Source organism: Apodemus sylvaticus, chromosome 16, assembly GCF_947179515.1.
Source record: "Apodemus sylvaticus chromosome 16, mApoSyl1.1, whole genome shotgun sequence".
Lineage (NCBI taxonomy): Eukaryota > Metazoa > Chordata > Mammalia > Rodentia > Muridae > Apodemus > Apodemus sylvaticus.
Genome location: NC_067487.1, coordinates 3,699,267 through 3,722,393, shown reverse-complemented (window position 1 = coordinate 3,722,393; position 23,127 = coordinate 3,699,267). Strand labels below are relative to the sequence as shown.

Here is a 23,127-nt window from a genome sequence, read left to right as displayed (position 1 = left end):
TTTCTGAGTTCGAGGCCAGCCTGGTCTACAGAGTGAGTTCCAGGACAGCAAGGACTATACAGAAAAGCCCTATCTCTAAAAAAAAAAAAAAACCCAAAAAACCAAAACCAAAAAACCATAACAACTATAATTTTCAATGTAAGAAGCCTATAATAAAATGTCTATTAGAACTAGTGTACGTTAAGCTATGCTAATTAACTACTAACATGTAGAAATCTAGTAATGGTCAGGAGTGAAATAAACAAAGGTACCTTCATCAGTTCTTCTAAACAAGACAGGTAGATTCTGAAGATGGCTGCTGCAGAGGGGGGGCCAATGTACTGCTTGATGTCAGCTCTATCCACAAAAGCCACATCAATCTTCTCAGTGATGTTGGAAGTGGTCAGAATCACCACATTGGAATGCCTGTTGTAATGAATAAGAAAGAACTAGACACAATGATAGCAGTCCTGCCAGTGCAAAGTCAAACAGTCTTCTGAGGAGGGAGTGAGAACGATTACAGGAAAGATAGAAAGAAGATAAAAGAGGCAGATAATGGGAGGGGTGTAGGTCACTACCACATCAGCAACAAGTATATTTCTCACAGCCTTCTTATACTTCAGTACTGTAGGAAGCAATGCTACAAGCTAACAGAAACAATTTCCTAAAATATACACAAGACATTTGTTCCTGTCCTCAAAAACCTCTGTTCTTTCCACCAAGGTCAAGAGAATCTTCAGCTCCTAGCCTTGAGCCTCAGGTCCACCTCCTCTTATTCTTCCATGCTGGGAAATCTGCCAACAGGCCCTGACCTGCCTTGACTCTGCCTGGCAGGCAGACTGTTTCTCTTTTTTCTGTTTCAGAAGTGGCAAATGGCTCCCAACACACAATGTGCTTTAAAGACTCAGTTCTGATCCGCCATATTTGACAGGTACATGGTAAGAGGGACAACTAGGCCCATGAGTGGAAGTGCCTAGCTAGCTTTAGTTTGGTGGCTGTGCATTATGCCAGAGTAACCTTCCAACACAGCCTTTATATCCTGAGAGCTCTGATCTCTAGTCAGGCTCTCCTAGCTTGCAGCAGGTGTATGTTCAACAGACACTCCCAAGGCTTTTGCATCTGCAAAGCTGTGGTGCACTCTATTGGACTTGTCTCACCTACTTGAGCTTTGGGGAAGACCTTACTTTGTGCAACATTCCTCCCTGACCACCCTATCTACTACCTTGGTGAAGAATCTGAGGCAATGGAGGCTATCAGCCTTAAACATACATAATAAAGGCAATTCCTGACCCATCTTTTAACTAATGAGAAACGGACTACCTCTTCTGGTGGTGGGGATGGGGGAGAGAGTAGAAGTGGGGGGAGGAGAGGCAGACAACCAACATAATGGGATACTCCGGGCAGGCAGGTAGGGAAGATCATAAGCATTATAGGGGATCCTAGGTAGGCAAGTGGAAGCCTATTAGTATAACAGGGGACCTTGAGGGTGTAGAGTCTGTGAGTATGACAGAGATCCTGTGTAGTGGGCGTAGACAGCTGACCAGTTGAATACAGGAACTAGGTAAGAATGATTTGAGACTTAGTGTTTCTCTAGTCTATTATTGGAGTTTGGCACACAGAACTGGGAGTGATGCTGGAAAAGAGTGGTGAGGCTTCAGACAGGCTGTGGAAGGCACCTTCCTTGGAGACTGTAGAAAGACAATGGCAGCAAAAGTCAAGACGAGGGAAATGATTATAAAGTCATTTGCTTATCACATTTCTCCATCACTACTCATGCACTATTTATCCTGGTGTTACCTTTTAATCTGATCAATCTGAGTCAACACAGCATTGACTACACGGATAGCATCTGATGGTTCTGCGCCTGCCCTGCAAGCATTTCGGGCAGCTGTAAGACTCTCCACCTGTGGGGACAGGGTAAAAGGTCAAAAAGAAGAGTAATTGGCACTTCATAGGCAGCTAAGGATTGTGTCAATTGACTGAATAAAAAGAATGAATGTGTCTATGTGTGTTGCGGTTCCTGGAAACTCAATGCATGGGGTGCTAGGAAAAGATCCATGGAAAAGGGCTTGCAAGGCAGCTGACCAAGTGAGAGGGATCAGGCAGTAATAGTAAGAGGCAATTCCAGCCAACTGACTACCTTTGAGTACCTACCTCATCAATCAGAACAAACACCAAAGCTTCTTTATCATCAATCAAGTCTTGAATCTTCTGGAACATCTTAGTTACCAATTTGCCACTCTGAAACCAAAGTACTCTTATTAATGGTGCCAATTTGTAGTCAATTGATACAGGAGCACAAAAGCATCACAACTGTGCCTATCTCTCTGATGGACCCTCAGAAAACTCCCAGCATGAGACAAGATCTAGAGACCGCTCTAGAGATCAGCACAAATGCTACTACATTTTTGGACATGGATATTTGAGACTGTATCTGTTGTTGCTCAAGGAGACACAGTGCAAGTTATCCCATTGATGATCAAATTTACTCCCTTGGGAACAAGGCAAACCACTGATAGCAACAGAGAAACAGATGAGGGAAAATTACAGGCACTCTGTTCCCAGTTGCCTATATCCTGCCTTAACACCTACCCTACCTTGAAGGCCTTTGAAGCTCACACAGGCTAGAGAAATCCAGGCTCCTATGGCCCAAGTGGAGAGAGTACTATCTTAATCTACCAGGAACTTCTAGTTAGAGACCATAGGCAGAGTACACACCAGGACTGAGGTAAAACTAAACCTAATCCCTTTCCTCAGAACTCTGGAAACAAACCTAGGTTACAAATAGTTGAAAAGGCTACTAGAACCTAGCCAGCAGATTTAAAAGTAAGATGTGAAAATCTAGATCCTGGGGAGTGGGGAAATTGGGAAAGGTTTTACCATTGGCAATGTAAATGAAGAGCATATGAGATGAGATGCCTTGGACACACAGGCTTTCAGGACTCAGTTGCAAACACAACATAGAACTGGGGTACACCTCAATTCAGATCCAGAGTACATGAGTATGAAGACTTCTTGGCAAAAGAGCAGTCTAAATGAGAACACAGAATTTGGTACTTGTTGAATGCCTAGTGGGTGTCTTGCCCTACTCAATCAGAGGTCTGGGATATGACCTTGGAGGGTTTGTTTCTACAGTCTAGCTTGCCTCCAAGACTTCTAACTCTGGAGTCCATCTCTGACCATAGTCAGGTATTTTGTTACTTTCTCATTTCCTTTTTCCAGAAGCTTCTGAGTTTGGAATGTTTGGTTTAGACAGAGGACACTGTTTTCCAATTATGTCTGACAATATCAATAATTAAAATATTTTAATACTTACTTCTGAAAACCACTTAGAAAATAGGCTGTGGCTGTTTATTTCAATCAGTTGGCCATATCGGTACCTAAGATGATAAGAGGAGACATAAGGAAACTACAACAAATGCCTTTGACACTGAATTACTCCTGTGAATGCTCACATTCTGAGACTGACCCCCATTCCTAAACATATGCAGCTCCATATAATTAATAATTGTAGAAAACCTAATAGAATGCAATTAACAGTTCCAGATAAATGTAAATCAAGTTTCCCCGTATCTTCATTTGAATCAAACAGCAAAAACTCTCATCTTAATCTGCTTATAACTTTTATTTCCAATATAGTAAATAAAATTAAAAGCATTGACAAATTTTGACAGTATCTACACATTTTCCCCCTACAAACCCCAAAGTGGTGTGACAATTCCTTTTCCCACAGATTCTAGTCTTGGAATACTTAAAAGTGTCAAAACTCACTAATGCTGTTAATCAGAAAAAGTCTAAAATGGCACTCCTCTTCACCCAGAAATAGTACACACTGAGCCTTGTTATGCAAGGGGAGAGAAGCAGGCTCCTTGAACATATTTCCTCTCCCATCTCCCTTTTGAAACAGTACATACAGCTCTGGCTGTCTTAGAACTCTCTATCTAGATCAGGCTTCCCAGATTCTTTATAGTTCTCAGGTCATGGGTCCACAGAAGAATTTCTTGCTTTTAAGAAGTACCAGTAGTATTCCATTTTAAAACCATAGCACTAATTACTTTTACTGCTTACAAGGTGTAGAGAAGGATGTTAAAAACATGACAAAAGGATAACAAAGAGACTGAGGTAAATATTAAATAAAATTAATTATAAAACAGATTTAACAGAATGGGGAGGAAAAAATTTATATGTAAACTATTACACACACACACACACACACACACACACACACACACACACACACACACACACACCACACATGCCACTTCTAACTTATAAGATAAACACAAATCACCACATTTTTCTAAGTGAAAGTTCGATTTCTTATAAGAATATTTTGCCTCTCTAGTATTCTAGGAAACTTGTCTTTGGAGACCTTTAAGAAAAAGATGCAATTTAATCTATTAGAATAGGGCCAAGTTGCTAAACATAACTGGTCAAAATAAAGTATTCACTGTATGTAAAAATACTAAGACACTTGTAAAGAAACAATGTGGACATATGCCACAGGACATATCTCACAGGAATCCTGCCTCACACTGGAGTAGTAGAAGCCATACTTACATTGTTTTCAGCAATGAGAAATTAGAAAAGATCAAAAACAGTGACATTTGGTAAGGATTTTGTTGAATAGACGGGGGAAGGAGGTGACTCCCAAGGGAAATGCTCTAAGAGCAATCCTGGCTGTCCATCCATCCTTTTCCAACTATAAATTAAGAGAACCTAGACATTGTGGAGCTGAGGAAATTAAGGCTGGACTTCGAGGAGGTGAGGTATCTGTAGGCTGTGGGGCAGAGTTTCACAGGGGAAGGGGAAATAAAGAAATAAATCCTTGAAACCAGAATGGGATCCCTATGTCTTTGCAGAATACCAAGGCATGTTTATAGGGAGAGTCTACAAAGCTTAAAGGCCTTTGAAGCTCACACAGGCTAGAGAAATCCAGGCTCCTATGGCCCAAGTGGAGAGAGTACTATCTTAATCTACCAGGAACTTCTAGTTAGAGACCATAGGCAGAGTACACACCAGGATCGAGGTAAAACTAAACCTAATCCCTTTCCTCAGGATTCTGGAAACAAACCTAGGTTACAAATAGTTGAAAAGGCTACTAGAACCTAGCCAGCAGATTTAAAAATAAGATGTGAAAATCTAGATCCTGGGAGTGGGGAAATTGGGAAAGGTTTTACCATTGGCAATGTAAATGAAGATGATATTCAATAATAAGAAAAAAAAAACTGGACCTCATGACCCTTAACAACTCTGTACAGCAAAGGACCCCATCATATGATTGAACAGGCAGCCTACAGAATAGTAATGATTTTTACCCTTTATGCTTCTGAAAGAGGGTTAGCACCTAGAATGCACAAAGAACTAAAAGTGCTAAACACCAAGAAAATAAACAATACAAATAAAAATTGGGACATGAAACTAACCAGAGAATTCTCCAAAAGAGAAATACAAATGATGGATAAATGTATTTTTAAAATTACTCAGCATCCCCTAGCTATCAGGGCAAATTAAAACTACTTTGATATTTCATTGTACCCCAAACAGAAGAGCTAAGACTTTTTTTTATATTACAATGGATACTAGTGTGGATATAAATAAGGGAAGGGGAGCAACATTTACTGACTGTTGATGGGGATACAAACTTTTGAAACCACAAGGAAATCAGAATGGAGGCTCCTCTAAAGCTAGGAAGAGATTTACCATAGATCCAATACACCACCTCTGCATGTATTCCCTAATGATTCTATATACTACTACAGAGATACTTGCTCATTTCTGTTCATTGCTGCTCTATTCACAATGGCCAGAAAAATGGAAACAACTTAGATGCCCATCAACTGATAGATAATGAAAATATGGTATAATTGGACTTGGGAGTATTACGTAGCTGTAAGAAAAAGAAATGAAATCCATAGGTAAATGGATGGAGCTGGAAACCATCATTCTGAGTGAGGTAACATAGAGACCTATGAAAGATTTATCTAAGAAAGATGAATGCCTCTCAGTCTCTCACATGTGGCTGCTAGGTCTCATGTTTGCATTGTCCAGAGCAGTAAAGAAATTAGTAAGGGGGCGTAAGATGGGGAGACTTGAAGGGGAGGGATGTGCTATGGAGGGAGAAAGAGGAATAATGGAGAGGAAAGTGTAAAGTGGTATGGGAGATGGAGGAGCATGGTAGAAGAGGGTATGGGAGAGACAATAAATTCTAAATACCATATGGTTTAATGTAAAAGCTTTCTAAAAATATATACCTACACACAGATAAGAGGAGTTTAAGTGGAGCTACTCTACAATTATGGAGATGATGCCTTTCCAAGACACTATTGGCTATTAAGTAAAAAGCCCAGTAACAGGTGTGGATTACAACATTTCTGTTTGCCAGTAAAAGTTTCTTAGACTTGCCCAAATTAAAACTCTATCTTAATGAAAAACAAACAAACAAACAAAAAAAAAAGAGGAAAAAGAAAATCTAGATCCTCTAAACACAGTATTAAGTATTTGTGTAAAAAACACTCAATATGCTGAATTATTTTTTTAACCATTGTGACCCTTTACTTGACAAGCAATTTAAGGGAGGGGGCATTATTTTTGCTCACAGTTCTGAGTAACACAGTCCATCATGGTAGAGGAGGTAGGATGGCAGGAGTGGCTCTGCCCACAGCATCAACCATAAGCAGAGGAAACAAGGTTACCGGTCAGCTGGTTTTCTCTTCTCTATTCATATCGGGACACTAGCCAAATGGTGTAGCCTACATTTAGGACATTCTTTCCTTTCTCAGTTAAGCCTCCCTCAAAGGCAGACTGACACTTGTATCTTCTAGGTGATTTCAAATCCATTCAGATAAATAATGAAGAAAACACATGTCAGGAAGAAGAAACTTTAGGAGACAATAATGCAAGTGATAGGCAAGAACATTTTTTTAAAAAGCCATATAAACTGATTCAGATTTTAACAAGAACATGTGAAAGAAGGAAGCACACAAAAAAGAACCAAAAGAAATCTTCAGAGAAAGAAAACATTGTGAGGAAAAAAAAGAACTAAGTGATTGGGGATAATCTAGACATTACAAAAAACACACAAACTTAAAGGATGTAGCAAGAGAAACTGTTTAAAATTAAGTGCAGATCTTTTTTTAAAGCTGAGAAAAGGGGAGCTAGAGAGATGGGTCAGAGGTTAAGAACACTGACTGCTCTTCCAGAGACCTGATTCCCAGCACCCACATGGCTGCTCACAACCGAAACTCCAGTTCCTTAGGATCTGATGTCCTCTTTTGGTTTTGCCGGTCACCAGGCACACATGCGGTACACAGATATACACAGAGGCAAAACACCAATACACATTAAAATAAAGTAAAAAAAAATGTTTTTTTAAAAATAAAGAGCTGAAGCCGGGGGTGGTGGCGCACTCCTGTAATCCCAGCACTCTGGGAGGCAGAGGCAGGCGAATTTCTGAGTTCGAGGCCAGCCTGGTCTACAAGAGTGAGTTCCAGGACAGCTGGGGCTATACAGAGAAACCCTGTCTCGGAAAAAAAACAAAAAACAAAAAACAAATCCCCCCCCCTCCAAAAAAATAAAGAGCTGAAATAAAAGAGCAAAGTACTTGGGTGGTCTGTGTAAACCACCTAGCAAGGAGTCTCACATGCTGAAGAATAGATTCCCATTAGATTCCCATGTAATGAGTAATCATCACATGGTTGTCAAATGTGAAGAGAAAGAACTGAGACCCCAAATAAACAGAACTCAAGGAAGGACATATAATGCAGGGTCCAGCATGGCCTTAGTAAGGGTGGAATGACATGGTTTCTACCCCTGGGACAGGGTCAGCAGGCATGGGCCTCCAAGAGTATCAATGGCTACTGTGGTTGTAAGGCTTGTTTGTATAATAATGTGCATTATTTTCACATTCCTCTGAGGAATGTCCTCCCTATTAAAGTTAATGACACCATAATAATCAGAGTCAGCATGAGGATGGGGGAGGCAAGGGTGTAGCTAGCATCTCAGTAAAATGGTAAATAATGGGACCTTCTGGACTGTCCTTAAGGCTGTGGAAAAGAATCCTTAAAAATGAGTTTGAAACTGTATAATTTCTCAACTGTGCAAAAGTACAAGGATGCAATATGAATTGTATAAGGTACTTCACAGACCTAAAACAACAAAGGCAGCTGCACTATAAAGTACAGCGCAGTATCTTTCTGATACTATAAAGTACTAAGGAGACAAAGAGATTTAGGGAGTGGTGATCAAAAGGCAAGATCCCACCTAGCTAAGTTTTTTTGTTTGTTTATGCTTATAAATGCTGGCAGATTCCAGAGTTAAGGGTCAGCCTAGTCAAGGTGACAATGGAATGGTAAACTCAGGACAAGGTCCCACCTAGATAGATTTGCAAAGGCAGGCAGATCTCTGATTTCTTTTGAAATATTAAAGAAAGAAATGTTTTTGTTGTTCTTTTCCTAAGAGTCAAGGGGCTAAGGTCATGGAATGTTGATTTATGGGATGAAAGGGTAGAACAAAAGAGAACCTGGAATAAATAACTGAACTGATATGTAAATTTTAAAAAACTGGCTTTTGCTCTGAATGAGCAAGAGACGAGCTACCAAAGATAGCAGTTCTTTTTTTAGAATTTTTTCTAATAGGACTTCTGATTTTAGTCGGAAAATCTATGAAGAGCATATACAGTTCTTTTAGAATGTTTTCTAGCAGTTATCAAGAGAAGGCTGTCTGAAGAGAGAACACAGCTCTTTTAGAATTCTTTTTGGCTTTCTGATTTTGATTGGAAAACCCAAGAATTACTTTTAGAATTTAAGGGTATTTCTGACTTTATCAGAAGATCCAATAATTTTTTTACAGCAGTTTTTCTGATTTTGGTCAAAGAGCTTTTAGAATTTTTACTAGCTGAGAGAGCTGTCTCAACCAAAGAGTCTGGAAAGCCATCTCAGCAGGACATAGGCTTGGACCTGTGATCTGACTTTGAGTTGTTTGTTTTCACTGCTCCCAGACACCCAGTCTCTCAGGAACCACTCTCCAAACCAAGGCTGGTCCTTGGCAAGACCATAGGGACATAAATGTTCCTACTAAATGATAAAAACACATGGACAGAAAACCTGCCCAATATCTAGACCTGTCACCCATGAGCATGACACCAGGAGCAGAGAAACCTTTCTTTTAGTACACATGCTGTAGGACAGTGCTAGGCTGCCACCGTTATCCTCAGGGTCTTTCCAAGACTGAATCAAACCTGAGACCATGTTGAGTATAGAGGAATGAGTTGACCTACACCCAAGGAGAGGAACTCATGAATCATGACAGAAAACAAACATTTTAAATGTCACAACTCCCATGCTTGCTTCTTTCCTCTCAGTTGTCACCAAAGTTACCTGCTTGATAGTCTGATGGTCAGTTTTTGGGCTAAAGCCTTACAAAGGGATGTTTTTCCAGTACCTGGAGGACCTGTAATAATAGCCAAGGAAATATATTCAAGCCATTGCTTTTGAAGCATAGTTAAGTACTATTACTGTTATTACTCTAAGTATTAATTTATTTTAAGTTATAGTTTAAAAGTTCTAGAGTCTTAGCATGTAGCCCTGATTGGACTTCACTAATAAGGACTCTCCAATTTCTGATCTCCCAGCTCTTAGCTCCTCTAGGCAAATTGAAAACACATGTCTGCTCTACCTCTTGGTGACACCAGCTCTTGTCTCCACACTTCCTCTATGAAGTCCATACTCATCAAGGCATGTTTCAAAGGCCAAATACAGCTTTCTTGGTAAATAGAGGTACAAGACCACTCCTGCAGTGGCATCTTTCACTGCAGGCAATGCAAAGGTGGCCTGTATCCCACCTTAGACCAGAACAGCAGTTTATATCTGTATTGTCACTTAGACTCATTTGTTAAAGGTTTGGTCCCCAGAGTGGTGTCATGGGCGGTTGTAGAAAATGAAAGGTGAAGTGTAGTACCTGAAGGGGACTGAGAGACCTTGGTCTCTTTTTCAGTCTTGGCTATGATATGATGACTGTTTTTTCATATGCTTCACCACAGGCCTCAAACAGCAAAGAAAATTGGTAATGGAATTGCTCTCTAAAAACTGTGAACCACATCCACATACATTTACTTGGTTTCTTCTTTGAGACAAGGTCTTACTAAGTAGCCATGGCTGTTCTCAAACTTAAGACATCTGCCTGCTTCTTCTGCCCTTAAGGACTGAGATTAAAGGTCTACTCTACCATAGCCAGGTTTTTAATTTTTTTAAAAAGATTTATTTACATTTTATGTGTATGAGTATTTTGTTTTTACCTGCATGGGAGTATAATATGTGCATGCAGAACCCTCAGAGGACAGAAGAGGTTATACCAGATTCCCAAGAACTAGAGTTATAAATGGTTGTGAATTACCATGTGGATGCTGGGATCTGAATTCCAGTCTTCTGCAAAAGCAAGGGTTCTCTTAAACTACTTAGCCATCTCTCCAGCTCCTTAAACGATACTACTTAAAAGATGTTGGGCAATCTGACAATCATAATTGGAATAACCAGGATAATTAACCCAGGCTTCTCCTTTGCTACAATGTGGGTGTTGTCTTTTTTTTTTTGTCATTTTGAGACAGTTTCTCTGTGTAACAGCTCTGGATGTTCTGGAGCTTGCTCTGTGGACATGGCTGGCCTTGAACTCACAGAGATCTGCTTGCCTCTCAAGTACTGGAATTAAAGGTATGTGCCACCAAGGCCAGGATATGGGTGCTGTCTTTATTTTGCTCCATATCTGTGTAGCAATGGAGGTGGTAGCAAATCAACAATTTCCTTCTAAAAAGGACCTGACACAATTTCTTTAAGAACATGGCTCCTGTAGTTCACTCTCATAAGGAGAAGTAGGGACTATTACAAAGAAAAAAGGTAGACTTGCTTATTCTAAGCAATTATGTTCAGTTGGGAAAATAGGCAATCATTTAATATAAAAAAAGGTCAAAAGGAAGCAAACAAGTTGCCCCCAAGAGAAATTCAGCTAACAAATTTGTCAGACTTTAGTGAACCAAATCAACCCCACATATATGTTCAAGAACAATTCTGACTCCTTCTGAAATGAAAGAGCTATAACACTGTAGAAGGAATAGATATTACAAGTCAATTTCAAGCCATTCATTTTTGTCACATGAAAACCCGCCCACCTCACCGTGTAGCAGTACCACCCTGTTCCAGGTGATAAGGTTGCTGTCCACATTCTTGTCTGAGAAGAGTAAGGTGGTCATCACATAATCAAGGAGCTAATGTGGAAAAGCAGAAAGGCAGATCAGGCACCTGTAAGGCAAAGATTTCCAAAAGCATGCTATGAAGACCTGCACTTCCTGATACTCAGAGACTATCTCCCATCTGTTGTTCATGTTCTAGAAGGCATCTTTAAAAAGTTAAGAAGGTAAAATCCTGGTTGCTATCATTCTAAGAGGAAAAACAATCATTACTTTTACCTTATAATGACAACATACAAGATGTCCAAAGTACTTCTCAGATAAAAAGCTTCCTCCTTGAAAACAGAGCAGGAAGTAAGGTATGCATATTGTATATCTGTCAGAAGCCTGAGAAGGTGGCTTCCAAATGCCAAGTGAGTTTCCTAGTATGCCCTCCAAAAGGGCTAGTCTCTTGACCATTTTCTACCTAAAGGATCAGTTCTATGCTGGGGAATCTCTGATGGATTGGCATTCAGATGTGGGCCACTGGTAGACAGGATTTCCAAAAAACGCTCTTGAATCACAAGACACAGTGAAGCTAGAGAGCAAGACAGTAAGTATATTCTGAAAAAAAGTCCAGCAACTTACATGTGATTTGACCTCCACATCATACACGAGGCTATCCCAAAGCCCATGAAATTCAGCTGTCAAACAGATTAAGACAAAAAGCCCAATTTTAGGAAGAATTGAGACCAATACTTTCTAACTTCAGATCAAGACTGATAGAGCAAGTGGTTTATCTTTTTTCCCAAAGTTCAACTTTTCTAAAAAGTAAATATCTAAAATAAGTGCCAGTCATATAATTTTAACAGATAAGTGAAATAAAAGGATTATTCTTACCAAGTCTGGTGGCTCAAGTGGAAGGAGGATCACAAGTTCAAGGCCTGTCAGGGTTAAGAGTGAGTTCAAGGACAGCCTGGGTGAAACCCTATCTCATACAAACAAACAAACCTACAAGGAAGACCTGGCATGAAGCTCAAAGGTAGAATGCTCATCTGGGTTTATGTGAGGCCTTGAGTTTAATCCCCAATGTAAGAGAGATAAAATGAACTACTCTTCATGTTTGGGGACTAGTGCTTTTACAAATGAATTCTCCCCATCCTCCAGGCTAGATGTCATAGTGCTAGAGGTTCTATGCATGCTACTGCAAGAGAAAGTTATCAACAGTTTTACACAACTGTGAACCCTGGAAGTTATAATGAATTCTGATTGGCCTGGCAAGAAATACCCATTGGTGCACTAGTGGACTAAATATTGTAAGAGTAACTAACTAATCTCTGATTTAAAGCTCAAACCACAGGACTGAACTCAACCCTGGTATCATTAACTGGACTATAAAACTCCATGGTTGACTAGGTCATAGGCCTAGGGGAGAACCTAATTCTATTTGTTAAGTAGACACAATAATGAACTCCCACCCCAAGTTCTTCTCTTTTTATACCCAGACATTAGTGCACCTTTTGACCCTCATCAGAGGAGCCTCTTTCTGTAATAGATATAATTGCCATACTGAGGCAGACAACAGGTCTAGGTGGAGAATAAGAGATTGTAGAGTTCTTAGCTCTAAATGTGACATCTATATCACATGGTACCCTCAGGTTTAGGGATCATCAAGGAAGTGAAAACAATTTTAAGAGCTAGAATTATTGCATGTTGCAGCATAACAGTATTAGTTGGATGGCTTTTGAAATTCCACCCCTACCTCAGGAACTACTGGCAACTGATGGCTGCTAGGGGAAGGAGAATTTTATTCTTCAGGGTTGCAGGCCCTGGAAGGCTAAATGTGCTCCAGTAGATGCAGCACCAAGTGGACCCAGTGGGTTTAAGAAAAACAAAAGCAACAACAAAATAAAGCAGCACATGCTGTTAGGAGGCAAAAATGGTGGTGAGGACAGGGGAGGAATTAGAGGGAGGGGAACGGAGCTGAGTTGATCAAAAACCATTATAGGCATGAATGAAATATCCAAGCACTAAAATGTTTTCCTGAAAAAAATGCCACTGTTTAATATTTTCAGTTTTGCCATTTCTGTTTTTTTTTTTGTTTTTTTTTGTTTTTTTTTTGTTTTTTAAAACAGTTCTGTGTCTCTGGAGGAAAAAGTCCAGGTCTAAGATATTTATTTCAAATGCAAACCTATACATTTCCTTTTGGGGCTAATGTATTTCCATAAATATGGTACACTATATTTTTGTTTTCATTGAATGTTGCCATTTCTATTTCTTCTTAGATTTGCCTTACATTATTACTTAAAGTGTGTCTTAAACAATCAAAAAACAAATTGTAGAAACATAAAACTTGGTGACTGAATTAATAATTCCTGGCTACTACCTGCTGGAACCCAGTAGCAAAGTCCTCAGAGAAGCATTGTCACAGCAGGCAAGGACTGCCTGATAGAGGAGACAAATTGAGTGGGTACTGTAGAAATTTTTAATCCTGACCTAAGGTTTTTAACCTACCTTGGACCATTTAGTTTTCAGATAAAAGACACATACAACTTTTATATTTATAAGTAAAATAAAATAACAGGCATTTGACAGCCTTAGTCAGACACAATGAGGTATTTGTCTAAAAGAACTACAGTCTCAATTCAGAAATGTATTCCTTCCTTTGTAATCACCATCAACCAAATCTGTAGTATTCCCTAAAGGCCCACATATTAAAGGCATGATCATCAGCATGATGTCACTAGAAGGTAGAACTTAAAAGATAGGACCCAGGTTTTAAATCATGTCCTTGAAGAAGATAGTCGGGACATAGGCCTCTTTCTCTCTCTCCTACATCTGGTCATTAAGAGAATAGGCTTCCTCTGCCACCCTTCCCTCCCACAATATGGTACTTTGCTTTGCTAAAGGCATAAATAAAGCAATGGAGTCACTATTTCATGAACTAAACTGTAAGCCAAAATAAACTCTTCTCCTTATAAGCTAATTGTCTCAAGCATTTACTATAATAATAGAAAGCTAACACAGTGAGATCCTTTTATTTCAAAAAGGATAAAGCATCCTAAAATCTTACAAACCAAAGAACCAAATCTTCTCATTAAGTGACATGGAATACCCCAGCGGTGTCATAAGCTTCTAATTTATGCCTTCCTTAGCTGCCTCTCTCCACCACTATCCTACTGTCAGGACCCTGTACCTGCAGGCAGAACCCAGTGACTTGCTGCAATTATATTTTCTGTTTCTTCATCCAAATTTTCACTGCTGGGGCCTTCTTCATTCAGCTGGAAGATGTGAAGTGCAATGGTGCATGTACTCAGATCAATGGGCTGTTGATGAGGTAAAAAGAAAATACATCTATGTAACTCAAAGCACTCCTTTACTTGTAGTATATATGCTGAAGTCCAAAATAAAGACCAAGGAATACTGTTATTGAAAACTAGTTCTCACTGGGCAGTGGTGGTGCACACCTTTAATCCCAGTACTTGAGGCATAGGCAGGTGGATTTCAGAGTTCGAGGCCAGCCTGGTCTACAGAGTGAGTTCCAGGACATCCAGGGCTACAGAGAAACCCTGTCTCAGAAAAACCAAAAAAACAAAACAAAACAAAACAAAACAAACAAACAAAAAAAAACAAAACCAAAAATAAATAAATAAATAAAAAAAACTAGTTCTCAAATTAGCTAAAAAGTCTAGCATTTCTTTTCTGATCTAGGATTAGCTCTTAAGGTATTTATCTATGTCTCCCCTTTGGGCTCGTGACACCCCACCAACCCTGAAAACTAGGGTTTTGGTATGTGGGGCTGGCTATTTAGAATGCCTTATGTAGACCAGGCTGCCTCAAACTCAGAGATGGAACTGCTTCTGCCTCACAAGCACTGGGATTAAAGAGGTGTGCCCTATCATTCCTAACACAACTAATTTTTAAGAAATTTTCTTTTCTTTTACTGCCATTGTGAAGTTAACAATTGAGGAAAATGCCAATGTTTACATAAAAAAGAAAGTTCTCTATAACCAAACTCATGATAGTACAGTCATTCGAGCAGGCCTGACCAGAACTGGCTTTCCATACAACCATATGGTTTCCTTTCTATTTCTTTTCCCAGTAGGCCATCTTTATGTCCGTCCTTCATTTAGAATGGCCAAATATCTTGTTTCCTCCTAAAATCAGAGTAGGATTCAAATGGGAAATAAAGTGCAATTTCACCATGACATCATGTCAAGGCACAGGATATATGCACTGTGACTAATGACTTTAGCCTTGACCAAGGGCATGCTGTTAGGTATGTCCACTGAGAAATTAGTATCTTCCCTTTTCTAGTTTACCAGTTCAGTGTACCTAGTTTGAAGGTACTAAGGAAGGCCCAAAGAAGAGTTAGGTGGTGGATTTAAATGCTACCCTTTGAAGGGAAGCAACAAATTTTATGAAGAATATTTGTATCTTTCCCTCACTTGCTTTATTTATCATTTATTTGTATCATTAGGGACTTTATATTGTTTTGGGTTATGACTTAAAACTACAGTAGTTACTGTAACAGTCTTTGTTCTAGATTTGGATACTTGGAGAAAATTTAGATTGGCTCATTTTCTTGTGACACGTCCTTATCATTTTGCTCAATGTTCTGTCACTACAAGAAAACTCAACTAATTTTGTAATTTGCCTTCCGACTCTGGATTTAACTGTTAGTCAAGAAACCTAAGTATTTATTACTAGATTATATCCAGGGCATATCAGTAGGAAGCTGAGCCTCCACCCCTCATTCTATCAACAAGACAGTCATTACAAGAAGGACCCAGCAGGTCCATACAGACTTGAACTTCCACTTCAAACAGCAGCAAAGTGTCTGGAATGGCCTACTCTCTTTTCCCTCTCTATTTAAAGTGGCCCAAAGGAGGCTTAGTCTTACACTTTAGAGGTAAATAGGCTATGTCAACTGTGTCCCTTTTTTGAGATAAAGGCCATGGAGCTACGATGAAAGAGATATTTGTTTTAACCTTAGGCCTTCAAATTACAGTGTGAGCCTGTGCCTTACTTTATCATGTCATATTAAGAACCAGAAAAAAATAAATTAAAAACTGAACAAACATGAACATTGAGGTGAATGGTATATTATCTGAAAGTTAATGGCTACTATAGTCTTATAAAATGGCCTATCTGCTACTATATAACTGTTTTTATTACAGTCTTCAAAGTTATCTCTACTATTTTGTTATTACCCTAATATTTCTCTTAAATCCCTAGAGCTAGTTAGTAATTTATTGGACTGGTAATTTTTTATTTAAATGATCATGCTGTGTTTTCCTTCTGACTGTATATAGAGATGGCAATAATTGTGTTTTGGGTCTTCTCTGAGACCTTTATAATGAACCAGATTATGGTCATGACTCCTCTGAAACTGAAGAAAAGACAAAACCAGAGAATTTCTAAGTTTTGGGCAGGTGTTTGACAAAGAGATACTATAGAATATTTGGTTTCCACCAAAATGACCTAAGTGGCAATTCAGAGAACTTTAGTATGACACAAGTACATAAAAAGGGAACATGGTCTGTGATGTATTCTAATGCAACATAATTATTAATAGCTCCTTTAAGTTAAGGATCTTTAATATTTTAGGTAAACTGAATGGACTGTTTCCTTGACCATGACTCAGCTCCTAAACTAAGTGCTTAGTAAAAGTGACGCTGTAGATTGCAGGGGTCTGGAAATCACACATGGTTGTCTACCTGGGCCTTTATCTACTTATCATAGCTCTGAGTCATTAAAAAAATAAGATTTATTTTATTTTGTGTATGAATGTTTTACTTTCATGTATACATACACAGACACACCTCAAATGTATGTTGGTTCCTCTGAAGTTAGAAGAGGGCATCCGGTCCCCTAGAACTGAAGTTTTGGATGGTTGTGAGCAATCATGTGGGTATTAGGAACTGAACCTGTGTTCTCTGAAAAAGCAGCAAGTGGTCTTAAATTTTGGACCATCTCTCCAGTCATAGCTTGGAGATGTTTTTACATTAATAAGCATGTCATCAATCAAATTTGATAGAAAAACTTAGAATGTTGGCTAGCAACAATGTGTAACACACATTTATTCATATGTACAGAACTGCCTCATTATCAGGTGTAGTAGCTATTCCTGGTTGTCAACTTGACTATCTGGAATGAACTACAATCCAGAATTAGAAGGTCCACCTATGATCCTAATCTGGAGGCTCAGAGATACAAAGTTTCTGACCTTGATCTTGGCATGGAGATCTTGAAGCACAGAGGCTATGAATTCCAGAAGATTAAGACAAGGAGATCTCGTCCGGTGGAGGTGGCCCACGCCTTTAATTCTAGCCCTTGGGAGGCAGAGGCAGATGGATTTCTGAGTTCAAGGCCAGCCGGGTCTACAGAGTGAGTTCCAGGACAGGTGGGGCTACCCAGAGAAATCCTGTCTCTTAAAACAAAGAGATCTTTGAGTTCAAGGTCATCTGGGATTAAAGACTCAGTGGCACACACCTTTAATTTAGGCCATACCCTCTGCTGGAGACCTACATAAGGACATTGGAAAAAGGAAGACTCACTCTTCCTTGCCTGCTTGCCTTGTAGGACTAAGCAGCTGCTAGATCCTTGGACTTCCATTCACAGCTGCTGGTGACCATTGTTGGGGAGTTCGACTACACCTGTAAATCATCAACAAATTCCCTAACTATATAGAGACTACCCATACATTCTGTGACTCTAGAGAACCCTGACTAATACATCAGGTAAGAAAAATTCCTTACTTTCAATATAGTTCTTGAAGTCCTAGCTAGAGCAATTAGACAACATAAGGAAGTCAAAGGAATACAAATTGGAAAGGAAGAAGTCAAACTATCACTATTTGCAGATGATATGATAGTATACTTAAGTGACCCTAAAAACTCTACTAGACAACTCCTACAGCTGATAAACAACTTCAGCAAAGTGGCTGGCTACAAAATCAATGCAAGCAAATCAGTAGCCTTTATATATTCAAAGGATAAGCCGACTGAGAAAGAAATTAGGGAAGTGACTCCCTTCACAATAGCTACAAACAGTATAAAGTATCTTGGGGTGACTCTAACCAAACAAGTGAAAGACCTATATGACAAGAACTTCAGATCTCTGAAGAAGGAAATTGAAGAAGATATCAGAAAATGGAAAAATCTTTCATGCTCGTGGATTGGCAGGATTAATAGAGTTAAAATGGCCATCTTGCCAAAGGCAATCTACAGATTCAAAGCTATCCCCATAAAAATCCCAACGCAGTTCTTCATAGAGCTAGAAAGAGCAATTCTCAAATTCATCTGGAATAACAAAAAACCCAGGATAGCTAAAACTATTCTCAACAGTAAAAGAACTTCAGGGGGATTCAGTATCCCAGACTTTAAACTCTATTACAGAGCAATAGTGATAAAAACTGCATGGTATTGGTACAGTGTCAGGCAAGCGGATCAATGGAATAGGATTGAAGACCCAGAAATAAACCAACACACCTATGGTCACTTGGTCTTTGACAAAGGAGCTGAAAGCATCCAGTGGAAAAAAGATAGTCTTTTCAACAAATGGTACTGGTTCAAATGGAGGTCAGCATGCAGAAGAATGCGAATCGATCCATTCTTATCTCCTTGTACCAAGCTCAACTCCAAATGGATCAAGGACCTCCACATAAAACCTGACACACTGAAACTAATCAAAAAGAAACTGGGGAAGACCCTGGAGGACATGGGCACAGGGGAAAAGTTCCTGAATAGAACACCAATAGCTTATGCTCTAAGATCAAGAATTGACAAATGGGACCTCATAAAATTACAAAGTTTCTGTAAGGCAAAGGACACTGTCAAAAGGACAAAACGTCAACCAACAGACTGGGAAAGGATCTTCACCAACCCTAAATCCGACAGAGGGCTAATATCTAATATATACAAAGAACTCAAGAAAGTAGAACCCAGAGAACCAAATAACCCCATTAAAAAGTGGGGTACAGAGCTAAACAAAGAATTTTCACATGAAGAACTTCGGAGAGCTGAGAAACAACTTAAGAAATGTTCAACATCATTAATCATTAGGGAAATGCAAATCAAAACAACCCTGAGATTTCACCTCACACCAGTCAGAATGGCTAAGGTCAAAAACTCAGGAGACAGCAGGTGTTGGCGAGGATGTGGAGAAAGAGGAACACTCCTCCACTGCTGGTGGGATTGCAAGATGGTGCAACCACTTTGGAAGTCAGTCTGGCGGTTCCTCAGAAAACTGGGCATGACACTTCCTGAGGACCCTGTTATACTACTCCTGGGCATATATCCAGAGGATTCTTCAGCATGCAATAAGGACACATGCTCCACTATGTTCATAGCAGCCCTATTTGTAGTAGCCAGAAGCTGGAAAGAACCTAGGTGTCCTTCAACGGAGGACTGGATACAAAAAATGTGGTATATTTACACAATGGAGTACTATTCAGCCATTAGAAACAATGAATTCATGAAATTCTTAGACAAATGGATGGAGCTGGAGAACATCATACTAAGTGAGGTAACCCAGTTTCAAAAGATCAATCATGGTATGCACTCACTGATAAGTGGATATTAGCCTAGAAACTTTGAATACCCAGGACATAATCCATAAATTAAATGATGTCCAAAAAGAATGGAGGAGTGGCCCCTGGTTCTGGAAAGACTCTGCAAGAGTATAGGGGAATTCCAGAACAGGGAAGTGGGAATGGAAGAACAGGGGGATGGAAGAGGGCTTATGGGACTTGCAGGGAGTGGGGACCCAGAAAAGGGGAAATCATTTGAAATGTAAATAAAAAATATATCAATAAAAAAAAAAAAAGAAAAATTCCTTACTACGTGACTCTGTAGTCAGGTTGTTGGAACTTTCCAAACTACCCTAAAAATGAAACTGTGCTAATCTGCCTTCCATAGCAGCACTTAAGAGCTCCATCCCAAGAGTTCCTAAAATCCCAGCCAACTCAAGAAGGACATCATATTTTAATATTGATAAAAGTGGACAACTGTCTTAACAAATAAATGAAGTCTAGTCATGTAGCCATGACTGACCTAGAATTCCCTACATAGATGAGGCAGGCCTTGAACTCACAGAAATTCTCCCACCTCTACCTTCTGAGTGCTGAGATTAAAGGTGGCAGAAACAAAATTTTAGGCCTAAGGCTTATTTCAAAATCAATTTCCTATTTTACTTCTACTTATTTTCTTTCTACAATACTGAACTCAGGACCTTAAAATGTAAATGTTATTGGAGGGGGGGGATCATCACTACTTTTACCACCAAGTAATTATGCCTTTCTAGTCTATTTTAGTGGCCCAACTAAATGACACGGAGACTTACAAGCTGCAAGCACTAATAATAGCTGGGCAGATACTATGCTATTCTGACTAGACCATGCTGGCCTGGCTTCTCAGCCATGTGGCATTCATTACCTGCCAAGTTGGTCTTGCACTATCTGTCCTCTCATGGTGAATCCTCCTGGTCCTTTTCCTCTTCCTTTCTGCTCATCTCTGACTTTCTTCCTTTTGCTTAGAATTCCCTAACTGGGATCAGAAGCCCCGCCATATTCTATTCTGTCCAGCTATAGGCTGAATCAGCTCTTTATTAACCAATCAGAAGTGACAGAAAAACATTTTTACACGTCATTGAGACAAGTTCGAAATATCAGGACAATGCCAAAAACCAGACTGCAACCAGATCTTGGGCACTGCAATCAACATCTGAATACACAGTACATAAAACTATCTCGCAACAACCTGGTGCAAACTAGGCAAGGTTTTTACCACTAGCTACATTCCCAGCCCTCAAAATCAGTTCATTGTGAAAGCAAGAGCCATATAGTGCTCACTGAAGCGTCCTTAGGGATACACTTCCAGTGTTTCGGTACTGGTGATAGACTGTCCCAGTATATTGAAACTGTTAACACAAAGCTCCCAAAAATGTGATCAGAAGATAGTGATCAAATCAATCTGTACATAAGATGAGATGAAGAGCTTCCATAAAACAAACCTATCTCATTTCTATAGCTTCCACACAATCTACTGCTCTAATATACTCCCAAGCACACAACATCTGTTCAGTACTCAGGCACAGCTTGATATTCTATAGCTCTGTACTTCAACTGTAAAATTCTAATTCCTGTTTGGTCCTGGCTCTGTCAAGAGCATCCTGACCCCTACTCTAGCACCTAGCTCCAGGACACAGAGCTAAAGCTTATCTGGCAATCAGGCATCAGGGACCCAACAAAAGCAGGATAAGTCATAACTAGCTGCCAAGATGCTACACATTCCTACCTTCACCACTAGTCACATATCCTTCTTACACATATGTGCTATATCCCCTTACAAAAGGCCAGCACCCCCCCCCCCTCTTCATCCAGAAGCAGCCTCTGGATTCTCCCTCCCTAATAAACCTCCCATGTGATATCTGTTGCATAAAGTGACTTTATGGAATCTGTTGCTTAGATCATAACAGCCACCAAAACCAACAGATAGGTAAGTAACCTGCTATCAATGTCAATGTTAGCTATTTGTGACAATTACCTCATACCCCCTAAGTGATTAGTTACCAGCACTATGAACTAGGAATTTACCTGTGGGTCTTTAGCCTTTAATTCTGTGTCAACAATTGACACGGACTGAACATTTCTGGTTAGAAAAGGCTCATCAAACTCAGTCCATACGTAATCTCCAAAGACGATATTATGCCTGTTGAGCAGTTTGTAAACATTCATCTTTATATCTTCTTTTTTGGCAGTGCTAGAAAGATAAGTAAAACAGACATAAAATATCTTAGTTAAGAAAAGCACTAAAGTATAGCCAGGTCTGGCTGTAATTTCAGCATGCAGGAAGCTGAGACAAAAGAACCTCTTCCAAACACACAAACACACACCCCTTCCTCCGTCAGACCTTATACATACAGAAGAAAGTCATTAGTCAAGATCAGGCTTGACAGTGTATTGTCTTGGGATCAACTGTAGGGGCCCAGACCTGCAGTCACACCATCAGCCACGCTCAGGCTCCTAATTAGAAAAAGGTGCCACTAGTTCTTGACACACTACTATGAAAATTAATAAAAATTCGGTGTTTGGGATAAGCCTGAAACATAATGAGCATTCATGTTATTAGCCCCTTTAAGGAAAACCTGAAAATGCACTGCTGTAAGAGATTAACCATCTTTGTAGCTGGAAATCTACCACCAGATTCGGGGTTAGAAAACTAAACACGTATTCACCTCCTTGCTCTACTGACTTTGTTCTTTCTTGCACCCCTAACTGGCTGGAGATCACCTCTGTCGTTCGGCAGGTTTAGTCCTACTATATGGAGCTCATCACGTCCATAGGCCAGTCATTTGAGAGCTGTGGGGTCCTGCAGATAGTGTGGGATGGTGGTAGGGTATGGATGGGATATGCCGCAATGTGAGAGGTGAAACTCAAAGAGTAATATGTGGTGGGATGGAAGGCAAAGTCGAATCATGCTGTTGGGGTCAACTGAAGTGAGGTGGAGTCGTGTCAGGTCATATTTAGTGGGTTAAATGTCAGGCTGCTCGGGTTGTGCGAGGTGGGTCCGTGGCAAGGGGTGGGACGCTGTGGGGTGGGATTCTAAGAGTAGGGGTAAGGCCATATCATTCGGAGTCACGCGTGGTGGGGTCGGACCAGGTTGCGCCCCGCATTGTCAGACTCCGCAAAGCTTACCTTCCGCTACGCTGCAGAACCTCCACGTGAACTGCGGGCGACTCCGCGACACAGGGAAGCGCCTGCTTCAGGTCACCCACCGCCTCGTCCATGGCGCCACAGCTGGGAGCCGAGACTGCGGCCGAAATGAGGCCGCGGTCGCCTTCCTGCGTGCTACGGGACAGCCCTCTCCGCTGTAGGAAGATAGACTTTTGCAAAGTGCCGGCCAAATCCACTTCCGCCGCCCGAACCTAGCCGCGCGGCGCTCCGCAACCCGCCCCGCCCCGTCGAGCTTCGAATCTGCCGCGCTCTG

The 23,127-nt window shown here is 40.2% G+C and overlaps 1 protein-coding gene and 1 non-coding gene across 2 annotated transcripts in view; one reads left to right on the top strand and one right to left on the bottom strand.

Moving 5' to 3' along the window:
• The window catches only part of Trip13 (thyroid hormone receptor interactor 13), a 28,294-nt gene extending 5,206 nt beyond the window's left edge, over positions 1-23,088 (bottom strand). Inside the window, exons 1-10 of the mRNA XM_052159856.1 lie at positions 22,836-23,088; positions 21,735-21,900; positions 14,334-14,463; positions 11,786-11,841; positions 11,146-11,236; positions 9,357-9,429; positions 3,296-3,359; positions 2,134-2,220; positions 1,777-1,883; positions 252-405 (exon numbers count right to left, since the gene is read on the bottom strand). Of these exons, the coding sequence (XP_052015816.1) occupies positions 252-405; positions 1,777-1,883; positions 2,134-2,220; positions 3,296-3,359; positions 9,357-9,429; positions 11,146-11,236; positions 11,786-11,841; positions 14,334-14,463; positions 21,735-21,900; positions 22,836-22,927 (1,020 nt within the window). The 5' untranslated portion in view covers positions 22,928-23,088. The remainder of the gene's footprint in view (positions 1-251; positions 406-1,776; positions 1,884-2,133; positions 2,221-3,295; positions 3,360-9,356; positions 9,430-11,145; positions 11,237-11,785; positions 11,842-14,333; positions 14,464-21,734; positions 21,901-22,835) is intronic.
• Positions 8,706-8,765, top strand: LOC127667216 (U7 small nuclear RNA). Its single transcript, XR_007973853.1, has one exon. It is a non-coding gene; the product is annotated as a U7 small nuclear RNA (small nuclear RNA).
• Positions 23,089-23,127: the final 39 nt, after the last annotated feature.